The sequence below is a fragment of the Enhydra lutris genome, unplaced genomic scaffold, assembly GCF_002288905.1.
Source record: "Enhydra lutris kenyoni isolate GAN:26980312 unplaced genomic scaffold, ASM228890v2 scaffoldscaffold10, whole genome shotgun sequence".
Classification (NCBI taxonomy): domain Eukaryota; kingdom Metazoa; phylum Chordata; class Mammalia; order Carnivora; family Mustelidae; genus Enhydra; species Enhydra lutris.
In genome coordinates, this window is record NW_019154094.1 from 9,836,975 (window position 1) to 9,849,280 (window position 12,306).

General features: G+C 43.8%; 1 protein-coding gene across 1 annotated transcript; it reads right to left on the reverse strand.

Moving 5' to 3' along the window:
- Positions 1 to 7,922: 7,922 nt before the first annotated feature.
- On the reverse strand, positions 7,923 to 11,090 carry LOC111143958 (IQ domain-containing protein F1-like). Its single transcript, XM_022497994.1, has 4 exons — positions 11,061 to 11,090; positions 9,306 to 9,416; positions 9,099 to 9,170; positions 7,923 to 8,373 (listed from the first exon to the last, which is right to left on the reverse strand). Exons 1-4 carry the CDS (start codon positions 11,088 to 11,090, stop codon positions 7,927 to 7,929), a joined length of 660 nt encoding a protein of 219 aa, XP_022353702.1. The 3' UTR covers positions 7,923 to 7,926.
- Positions 11,091 to 12,306: the final 1,216 nt, after the last annotated feature.

The following is a 12,306-nucleotide window of genomic DNA, read 5'->3' on the forward strand; positions in this document are numbered from 1 at the left end:
CATGATACCAGGGTCCTTGGATTGAGCCCAGCATCGGGCTCCCTACTCAGCGGGGAGCCTGCTTCTTCTCCCTCTCTCTGCCACTCCCCCTACTTGTGCTCTCTCTGACAAATAACTAAATAAAATCTTAGAAAAAAAAGCAATAGGGGCGCCTGGGTGGCTCAGTGGGTTAAAGCCTCTGCCTTCGGCTCAGGTCATGATCCCAGGGTCCTGGGATCGAGCCCCGCATCGGGCTTTTTGCTCGTTGGGTAGCCTGCTTCCCTTCCTCTCTCTCTGCCTGCCCGTGATCTCTCTCTGTCAAGTAAATAATAAAATAATAAATAAAATCTTTAAAATAAAAAAAATGTTAAAAAAGAAAAAAAAACAATAAATTTTACTGATATCTGTGCTCATCACTACCTCTTACGTCATTCTCGTAGATTCGTTTTTCTTTATCATGGAGCTCATTTCCCAGAAGTACTTTCAGAGACTTTCAATGTAGACTTTTTTTTTTTTTTTTTAAGTAGGTTCCATGTCCAGCATGGATCCCAAAACAGGGCTTGAACTCATGACCCTGAGATCAAGAGTCAGACGCTTAACCAACTTAGCCACCCAGGAGCCCCCGATATAAACTTTGAATTAATAAAAATGTCTTCCATTTTGCCCTTACATTTGAATGCTGTTATAGGTGGTATATCATTCAATGCTTATTACATTTCTTTTCTTTCAGAGCTTTGAGGATGTCACTCCACTTTCTTTTCATACCCAGGCTTGCTGCTGAGAAGGCTGATGTCATTCTTTTTTTTTTTTTTTAAAGATTGTATTTACTTATTTGACAGAGATCACAAGTAGGCAGAGAGGCAGGCAAGAGAGAGAGAGGGAAGCAGGCTCCCCACTGAACAGAGAGCCTGATGTGGGGCTCGATCCCATGACCCTGGGATCATGACCTGAGCTGAAGGCAGAGGCTTTAACCCACTGAGCCACCCAGGAGCCCCTGGGCTGATGTCATTCTGAAGTTTATTCCTTAGTGGGTAGTTTGTGGATTTTGTTTTCCTCTTCAAGTGTTTACATATATTATCTTCATCAGTTATGAGATTGTGCTGTGGCCTGTTTTGAGCTCCATCTCTTTTCCTTCACATTTTTTAGGGCAATTGAATCTCTTGAATGAGTTCTGGGAAACTGACAAATACCTTGAAGGTTCCTACTCTTTTTTTTTTTTTAAGATTTTATTTATTTATTTATTTATTTATCAGAGAGAGAGAGAAACGGTGAATGTGAGAAAGAGAGCAAGCACAAGCAGAGGAAGTCATAGGCAGAGGGAGAAGCAGGCTCCCTGTCGAGCAGGGAACCCAATGCAGGACTTGAGCCCAGGACCCTGGGATCATGACCTGAGCCAAAGGCAGACGCTTAACCAACTGAGCCACCCAGGAGCTCCAAAGATTTCTACTCTTCATCCCTGTGCTTCCTTTTTTAAGAAACATTAACTCAACCATGACTAGAACTTCTGGATGGGTGGTCCATTTTTAAATTTACCTTTTTAACCTTTTCATTTCTCTGCATCTTTCCCTTTTCTGCTACTCTTCAAGAGGAGCTCTTTTGTCAAAGTTTCCACTCATTAACTTTGGCTTTGTCCATTCTGCTATTCATCCCATCTATCAAGTTAGAATTTTAACACTGTTCCTTTCTAAGATCCATAAATAGCTCCTTTTAATAATGGTTTGTTCTTTTATGGCTGAGATGTCTCCTTCCATCCACTGAGTATATTAATTTCACTTATTTAAGTTGCCTTCTTAGTCTTTTCCCTTGACCATTATGTTTCTCATTGTTGAATGTACGGATGCTTTTTTGTGCAGTTGGTTTACTCCAAAGTTTGGTGATTCTTGGTCAGACATTCATCTTTGTTTTGCAATTTCCTCTTTGCCTGTTGATGATTGACATGTCCATGGATTACAGGGAGATATGGGGTAGGATCTCATAATGAATGATCTCCTGGGCAGGAGTATTGCTATGCAAGGGTGTCACGTGGCATCAGGCCCTGCCACACCTCCTCAGACCAACACAGCTCCTCCGTGGAGATAAGCCCTCTCTTGCCAAACAGGCTCAGCTAGAGTTGGCTATTCCTCCTATGGTTACATCCCTACTAGCCCCCATGGTAGCCAACAGCCCCTGCTGCCTCCTGAACCAGCTGCTTCCAAGCTTGGAGGGACTGCATGGCCACTCTCTTCTTTTGTAGAACATCCCTTTTTAGAGCTTTGATATATTTTCTTTCAGTGTTTTCACATCTACCTTGTGTCCTTTAAGTAGTCCACATAGTTTCTATCCATTGAAGTTCCCTTCCTAAATTCTTAGGTACTATTAGAAATATTTTTGGGGCACCTGGGTGGCTCAATCATTAAGCATCTGCCTTCAGCTCAGGTCATGATCCCAGGGTCCTGGAATTGAGCCTTGCATTGGGCTCCTTGCTCAGCGGGAAGCCTGCTTCTCCCTCTGCTGCTCTCCCTGCCTATGTTCCTTCTCTCACTGTGTCTCCCTCTGTCAAAAAATAAATAAAATCTTTTTTTAAAAAGACATATTTAAAATAAATATATTTTGTATTATTCCTTTGAATTTATACCAAGAGAAGAAGATCTGAGCCTATGTTCAAACATTTTGATCCATTTTCTCATGGACCTTTCAGTTTTCTTTATGGTCATGTTTCCTTAAGGTTTGAGGTAAAAATGTTCAAGCAGATTTTAGTTATTGACTGACAGTTTTCTTCTACAGACAGTTTATCTCTATTTTTAAATGGAAATTTTAGTTTCCTCTCAGCCTTTCCCTCATTTTCTTCTCATCCCTTCCTGAACAATTTAGTCTGAAAGTTATTAGACTGGTCAGTGCAACATAGGTATAACAGGGCAAGAGATACTGTGACAAAGGACAGGGCATGGATCCCAAGAAGGAGAAGAAGATGTTGGAATCAGAGGGCTTCCCAGTTTGGAACTCAGGCAAGGTGGAGAAGATTCTGAACACGCGGGTTCAAGGTCATGGCAGTAGTGAGTATTATACCATGGGCAGGATGAGGCATCCTTAGTGGTGTAGGAGGACAAAACTTGAGCACAACAATGAGGATATCTGTGCAGAGGGTGTGCTGACATTTTATGTCAGCCCATGTTGTGTGAGAAGGACATTCATACAGGACAGCCACTAATGTGGGATACATGAAGAGGGTAATGGCCTCTCAGGGTGTCAGAGCTCAAGTAGGGTGAGGACAATGTCTGCAGAGCCAGCAGCAGTCATAGAAGATTGGTTACATACAGGGGAGATCAGATAAGGAAATGTATTAAGGGAGCAACTGGGTGGCTCAGTCAGTTGAGTGTCTGCCTTTGACACAGTTCATGATCCCAGGGTTCTGGGCTCAAGCCTGCATCAGGCTCCTTGCTCAGTGGGAAGCCTGCTTCTCCCCCTCCCTCTGCCTGCCACTTCCCCTGCTTGTGCTCTCCCTCTGTCAAATAAATAGATGGAATCTTTGAAAAAAATTTCTTAAGTATGGTGCTGGTATAAAAACAGACACATAGGGGAGCCTGGGTGGCTCAGTGGGTTAAAGCCTCTACCTTTGGCTCAGGTCATGGTCCCGGGGTCCTGGGATCGAGCCCCACATCAGGCTCTCTGCTTGGCGGGGAGCCGGCTTCCTCCTCTCTCTCTGCCTGCCTCTCTACCTACTTGTGATCTCTGTCTGTCAAATAAATAAATAAAATCTTAAAAAAAAAAACCAGACACATAGATCAAAGAAACGGAATAGAGAACCCAGAAATGGATCCTCAACAAAGCAGGAAAGAATATCTGATGGAAAAAAGACAGTCTTTTCAACAAATGGTGTTGGGAAAATTGGACAGCTCCATGCAGAAGAATGAAACTGGACCATTTCCTTACGCCACGCACAAAAATAAACTCAAAATGGATGGAAGACCTCAATGTAAGACAGGAATCCATCAAAATCCTAGAGGAGAACACAGGCAGCAACCTCTTCGACCTTGGCTGCAGCAACTTATTGCTAGATGTGTTCCAGAGGCAAGGGAAACAAAAGCAAAAATGAACTTTTGGGACTTCATCAGGCTTAAAAGCTATTGCACAGCAAAGGAAACAATCAACAAATCTAAAAGGCAGGGGCACCTGGGTGGCTCAGTCAGTTAAGTGTCTGCCTTCAGCTCAGGGGGTGATCTTGGGGTCCTGGGATCGAGCCCATGTTGAACTCCCTACTCAGTGGGGAGTCTGCTTCTCCCTCTCCCTCTGCCCTTCTGCCCTGATGCTTGTGCTCTCTCTCCCTCAAATAAATAAATAAAATCTTAAAAAAAAAAAAACCCTAAAAGGCAACCTATGGAATGGGAGAAGATATTTGCAAATGACATATCAGATAAAGGACTAGTATCCAAAAATCTATAAAGAACTTATCAAACTCAACACTCAAAAGCAAAAAATCCAGTCAAGAAGTGGGCAGAAGACATAAATAGACATTTCTCCAAGGAAGACATACAAATGGTTACCAGATGCATGAAAAAGTGCTCAACATCCCTCGGCATCAGAGAAATACAAATCAATGCCACAATGAGATACCACCTAACACCAGTCAGAATGGCTATAATTAACAAGTCAAGAAACAACAGATGTTGGTGAGGATATGGAGAGAAGGGAACCCTCTTACGCTGTTGGTGGGAATGCAAACTGGTACAGCCACTCTGGAAAACAGTATGGAGTTTCTTCAAAAAGTTGAAAATAGAGCTATTCTATAACCCAGGAATTGCACTAGTAGGTATTTACCCAAAGGATACAAACCTAGTGATTTGAAGAGACCCATGGACCCCAATGTTTACAGCAGCAATGTCCACAATAACCAAAGATCTGGAAAGAGCCCAGATGCCCATTGACAGATGAATGGATAAAGAAGATATGGCATACACACACACACACACACACACACACATACATACATACAATGGAATAATACTCAGCCATCAAAAAGAATGAAATCTTGCCATTTGCAATGATGTGAATGAAACTAAAGGATACTATGCTAAGTGAAATAAGTCAGAGAAAGACAAATACCATATGATTTCATTCATATGTGGAATTTAAGAAACAAAACAGATGAACATAGGGGAAGAGCAAGGAAAAATAAAATGAGGTGAAGACAGAGGAGACAAACCATGAGAGATATTGAACTCTAAGAAACAAACTGAAGGTTGTTGGAGGGGAGATGGGTGGGGGATGGGGTAACTGGATGTTGGGCATTAAGGAGGACACTTGATGTAATGAGCATGTTTTATGCAACTGATGAATCACTAAATTCCACCCCTAAAACTAATAATGTACTATATGTCAACTAAATTGAATTAAAATAAAAAATTTAAAATAAAGTAAAAATAAAAGAAAATGTATTAAGTAAAATGGGAACCAGGTATATTAATCTTGGAAACAGGAGGTAGAAATATAGAAAGGAGAAAACTAGAATGAACTCTTTGATTTGATTTGATTTGATTTGTTTTTAAAGATTTTATTTATTTGACAGGGAGAGAGAGATCACAAGTAGGCAGAGCAGCATGCAAAGAGAGAGGGGGAAGCAGGCCCCCTGCTGAGCAGAGAGCCTGATGCAGGGCTCGATCCTAGGACCTGAGATCATGACCTGAGCTGAAGGCAGAGGCTTAACCCACTGAGCCACCCAGGCACCCCAAACTCTTTGATTTTAGACTGGGATTAGAGATGTCAGTGTGAACTCATACGTTTCAATATAGATAAATAAATGGTACAGATGATGGCAATGCATGTTGTGTGTGTGCACAAACATATATTCCCTATCTCTGTTCACTGAGAGGCCTGGGACTGGCAGCACCCCAATAATGATGAGCATACTTTGCTGTGCTCTCCTGGGCCACTCCACTGCATCTCCAAATTTGGTGTTTTTCCCTGGCTGCCAGTTTTTAAGGTGAGTGTGACCCCTTTCCTTCTTTTGTTGCTGGTGCTGAATTTTTACAGCCCTTGACATTTGAACTGAAAGATGAGAATCAACCCCACTTTACAGTGGGGCACAGAGAGGTAAAATGACATGTCCACAGCCCCACAACAATGAGTGATGGAGCAAGGGATCGGACCTATGCCAGTTTGACTCCCAAGTCCTTGCTCTTTATTCTGAGATACTGAACACAGAAATCCTTCAAAGAGGGAAGGACCAGGACCTGTGTGAAACACAGGAGTAGGACATGGAGGGACAGAGCAGGAAATCAGAACTCATGCTCCAGTGAAAGACAGAGAGTGCTGGAACCTGAGACCTCCAGGCAGTGTCTCAGAACCTCTGTGAGCTGAAGGACTAGTCAGGGCAGAGTAGATGGAGTAGAACCAAACATAGGGTTTCTGAGCTTGTAGTCTTGTTGGAGAATAACCTGAGAGTCCAGGACTCACTCTGTCTATAGGAAACCACAGGATAGCAGTGCCCAGATGGGCAGAGTGACAGCCTAACCTTGTTCTCTTAATGGGCCCTTTATCATCACCTAGGCCCCAATTCCACCCCAGGTGGCAACTTTTTGTAGGAAGTGACTGTCAGAGGCCCTAGCTCCAGCAGCCTCTGCTTAGACTGACCTGGAGACAGGGTGAGGGCGACATGGCCAATCCTTCTCAACTCTGGATCTGTGACCTGACACTCACTAGAGGGTTGGGCTAGCAGTGGAGTGCCTTCTTTCCCATCTCCACCCCTATGGAACCTCCCACACTCACCAAATCTGAAGGGGAATGCATCCTAGCCTCCATTCAGGGTAAAGGACAGAGGTTAAAGTGGGAACAAGGACTGGGGCTATGCACAGTCCAGTTTGGGTCTCAGATTCTGACTTGGAGGCTATGTATGAGGATACAGTCACCAGTTGGGTAGGGAGCTGTTGAAGGTGGCCAGGGAGCTGTTGAAGGAGGCCATTGAGAGGACATGGCTGCCCATTGACTTGCAAGTTGGACCCAGGCAACTGATGGTTCCGGCTTCCTTCCTTGTCCTTGGAATGTGCATGCCACCCACCATCCCACAGTGAGAGCCATTTTCAAGGACACAATCTTGAGAGAACCATGTGGTTTTGAGAACATCTGGACGGTATATGTGACTGAAACCTGTTAAGGCCTCTATATAAATTTTAAAGATCCTGACAGGGCATGGGCTCCTGGGTGACTCCATCGGTTGAGAATCTGACTCTTGGTTTCAGCTCAGATCATGATTTCGTGGGTTGTGGGATCGAGACCCAAGTTAGGCTCCGTGCTCAGCAGGGAGTCTGCTTAAAGAGTTTCTCCCTCTGCCCCTCCCCCACACCCTCTCTCTAAAATAAATAAATACATCTTTAAAAAAAAAAGATTTTAGCAAGTGAGACCTACTCACCTTGCAGCCACCCAAGACAAGCTTCATATGCAAGTTCACTTGCTTATTAAACCTGTTACCTGCCGATCTAGAATGGCCTGCTTCCTCCGTCTGTCTCTTCTTGCCCTCTGTGTATGGGGGCCAGTTTATGAACCGATGGGAGCCAAGATCACAAAGCCTGGGATGGGTGGGCTCCTTTCAGTCATGGGGGTAAGAGAGCAAGCCCCCGAACAACTAGACCTAGGTGGGTGGATTGTTGACAAATGTGCTGCCATTGCCATCACTAACCACCACCCCCCAGACCTCCCTTATATGCAACCTTGGGGAGGAGCACCATTTACATGAAGGATGTTCTCTGAGTTGGCCAACATGGCAGATCTGTTCCACCAACTCTTCTACTTATGGCAGACCTTGCAAATTAATCACAGTCTCTACTCAGTCTGGAGAGAGCCTCAGAATCCTTCCCTGGAATCCTCGGACAACCCCTGCCCATTCCTCCACGCTAGCATATGAGATGTTAAGTATCTGCTATCATTTGCTCTGACCTCCTGGAACTTGTCAAAGAGAAAGGCTGGGGGAAGACCACTTCACTGTTTTATTGGGAGGGGAATACACTCTGACACAATGCAAGGCCCTGAGCCCAGCAATATCTCTAGCTCGAGATGCAGATGGTTGGCCGTGACTCTGTAATGGCCCTTGATGAAACCCCGGGAAGCACAGGAGTGGCACCTCCAGTAGGCCTGGATGATGCGGGCAGCATTGAGCAACCGGCAATAGCGCCTACGGATACGCCACATGCGAACCCAGGACTGCAGCTTGACTGCTGCCCACTCCTTCCGTGTAAAGTTCTCTAGCGCTGCTCGCCGCCTCTTCTCCATCATATTTGTCAGGATTTGCTTCCACCAGCGCTGAATGATCAATGCTCTCAGTACTGCGTGCAGCAGTGTCCGGCGTACCAGGGTGCCCCGCCACCAGGCCTGGATCTTTATGACTTCTAGATTACTGGTAGAGGGCTTATCTTGTTCTTCTGGGATCTTGCAAGAAAAAAGAAGGGACAGAATGTCCCCCACCTACTTGAGTCTTGGGCATGTCAGAAGGGGACCCTGATTCCCTATCAACAATAAGTCCTTCTTCTGGAGCTCAGGAGCACTGGACAGGCACTGGCTGGAACCAGAAGACCAGGTAGGTGTCCTATCTCTACCACTCTCTGGTTAATGGACATGGACACATGTTGATCTCTGAATCTCAAAGTCCCGCTCTATTAAATGGGGGTATGTCTGCCCTGTCTACCTGGTTTTATATGGATCAAGTTGGCCAGCCTAAGGCCAGACTAGGACAAGATCTATGGGTCAAAGAGTTACATATTCCACTTGAATGTGACCAACTAATCAGGACCCATGATCTTTCCCTTCAGACCCCACCCACCTGCTAGAGAAGTAGTATCCTTTCCTAATCCTATCCTTTCGTCCTTGACTCCAGCTCCATCCTGCTCTCTTCTTCTATCATGTTACAGTATTAAGTCCACCCCCATAAATTTCTACCTCTTATCTCTTTCCCATCCTTATTTCTCTTGACTTTCACATTTTAAGTCTTCATTAACAAGCAAACATATGTGCACAAGCTCAAATAAACACACACACACACACCCATGCACTGTTGATTAAGCCCAGCTTCCCATATGTTGACCATTCTGTTCCACAAACACAGCCCTTATATTCCCAGCCCCAGCCCTGTGTGGCCTTGGGGGAGAGGCTCTTACTTGTTTATCTCCATTATTAGCACCATCCTCTTCCTCTGTCTCTGTGTCTTTATTTGTATCTATATCTTCAGCCTGAACAAAAAAATGAGGAAAGAGAACAAACAAGATGAGTTTATTCCTGTTCTTAGCTCTGGATCATGCAAAAAACACTAGCCTCAAGCACTAGGACACAAGGACCAGAGGCATCCAAGTCAGGGTTCCTCCTACCTCCACCTTCTTCTCTGAGGTCAGTGCTTCTGGGGATAAACCGGTCGGTTCCTCTTTCTTCTGAGGCTCATCTTGAGTTTGTTCATTAATTTGTTCAGGCTTCTCCTCCTCCTGAAATCAGCAGTTAGGGAAAAGGCAAGAGTGAAGTTGCCTTCCCTCCCTGTCTGTTTAGTATCCCACACATTTCCAGCTTCTGGGGCTTTCTGGAGTATTCATATGCCAGGGGATCCCCTCATCTTAATTAAAAGATCTATGGGAACATCTCTAAAAAGACTGGTTCCTGTGTCTCTCACTTACTCACCATTGGTTCACTTGGATTGGGTTTAGATGGTTCAAATCCCCTCAGGTCTGTGTTTCTCTAGCCATGGATGGGTAGATATAGTGGAGAGAGAGACCTATGATGTCATAAGGGCAGTTATGACTCAGGCACAAGAATGGTTCCCAATAGTTGAGCTCCCTCCAAGGAAAAGACAAAAGTGCTATCCATTCTTTTCTGCTGGAAATGGCCAAAGCCCCTAATACGAAAGCAAGACACCAGAAATACAGGCCCATCGATGTAAAGGTGTATAAACATAACCAGTCATCGGTAATATCCCTGACTGTTAAAATTGAGGATCGATTTATATAATATCTCTGATTGTTGGGGCACCTGTGTGGCTCAGTGGGTTAAAGCCTCTGCCTTCGGCTCAGGTCATGATTCCGGGGTCCTGGGATGGAGCCCCGCGTCAGGCTCTCTGCTCAGCAGGGAGCCTGCTTCCTCCTCTCTCTCTCTCTGCCTGCCTCTCTGCCTACTTGTGATCTCTGTCTGTCAAATAAATAAAATAAAAAATCTTTAAAAATAATAATAATAATATCCCCGATTGTTAAAATTGAGGATTGATTTTAATGGTTAATAATATGCAGAGAATACTAACAAATTATAACTGTAAAAAAAAATAATTTAGGGGCACCTGGCTGGCTCTGTCAGTAGAGCATGTAACTCTTGATCTCAGGGTCATGAGTTTAAGCCCCATTTTGGGCACAGAACTTACTTACGAGTAAATTAAAAAATCAAAATTTAAAAAAGAATAATGAATTTGATCTATAGGTACTGATGATAAAGTGTATCTAAGATATATTTATAAGTGAAAAAGTTGAAGATCATTATGATCCCATTTATGTAAATAAAACCATCAAGATACATAATTATACATCTATATTGTAAATGCATATAAAGGGGAAGAAGGGTATATACACCAAATTGCTACCAATGATTATCTTGGAAGAGTTGAAGTGCTGATCCATCCATACAATGCCCAGGGAACTCTATGAGGCTCCCAGGACCAGCTGGGGCCCCCATTTCAGACTACAATGGGCTCAAGTGTTCTCCTATCTTCTGCCCCTGAGGGACTGAAGGCCACATCTTATGGGTGAGGAATAGCCACTACAGAAGTTCTTAGCTTTGTTCTTATTTCTGAATGGAAAAGACACTTGACACGACCCTAGACACTAGGTGGGACCCTCCCTACCCCAGGATGCTCCTGTTTTCTGAAAACCCACCTGGGTAATGTGAGTAGTGACTTAGAGTCACAGCCCCAGGTGTCACTGAGAGTGCATTTGCCACACCTTCCAGAACACTGAGATAAGTCTTATGACTGAGGAGTGGGGAGGGGCTAAGAGAATAGCAGGTAGGGTTCAAAATGTATCAAAGGAACATGGGTCATCTAACCAGACTCCATCAGGAAGCCAGCCCACAAGCCCCTGAGGATATCTCACGGGCAGATTCCCCAACTGGCATATGGACATCCCTAGTACTCCATGTCAATCACCCATATACTCCTTTAATCTATGGCTGGCTCCCTGTGTAGGCCCCTGAGGGTAGCAAGTAGGAACCTTTGCAGAGGGCTAGTGAGTATGCATAGAAAGCCAGATGACTCTGTGGAATTGAGAAAGAACACAAATTGAGCGTTCAGCATTGCCCCGGGGGAAGCAAACAGGAGGCTATCAGAATCCAGCCTGGTTTTGCAAGATTGAGAGAAGACATACGATCTTAAGGATCCCCTCAAGAAGGAACAAGAAGTGTGGAGCAGGTGTGTATATAGAAAAGCTCCAAGAAAGCTTCAAAATCCTAGCAGGGCTGACAGAGAAAATGGCAGAAAGCTTATTTAAAGAAATAGTAGCTGAACACCTGAAACGAATGTAAATTGTATGCCAACTATACTTCAATCATTAAAAAAAGGAAGAAAGAATAGCTGAGAATATAAAACATGGGAAGACATTTGGCCATCCAGTTCGTGACACTCATTCAATCCAAATTCAATCCAAAGAAATTTTGTCAAAGACATATTGTAGTAAAACTGTCTAAAATCAAAGATAAAGACTTTCAGGGGCGCCTGGGTGGCTCAGTCAGTTGGCGTCTGCCTTTGGCTCGGGTCATGATCCCTGGGATCAAGCCCCACACCGGTTCCCTGCTCCTCGGGGAGCTTGTTTCTCCTTCTCCCCACTCATGCTCTCTGTCACTATTTCTGTCTGTCTCTCAAATAAATCAATAAAATCTTTTTTAAAAAAAAAAACTTTTGGAAGAAACAAGAGCAAAATTTTGTTACAAACAAGGGAATCCCCATAAGGTTATCAGTGGATTTCTCAGCAGAACAGGCTGTGAGAAAATGATATATTCAAAGGGATGATATATTCAGAGTGCTGAAAGAAAAAACAGCCAACCAAGATTAAAGAAGTCCTTTAGAAATGAAAATGAGAAAAAGACTTTCCCAGATAAAAAGCTGAAAGTTCATCTCTCTCACCACTAGAAATGCCTTACAAGAAATTCCAAAAGAAGTTCTTCAAGCTGAAGTTAAAGGAGGCTAATTAATAATGGAAATATATGAGAATATAAAGCATACTGGTAAAGGTAAGTATATAATCAAATTCAGAATACTCTAATATTGTAATCTGGTGGTGTGTTAATCACTTAACTCTAGTACAAAGATTAAAGGACAAAAGTATTAAAAATCACTATAGTGGG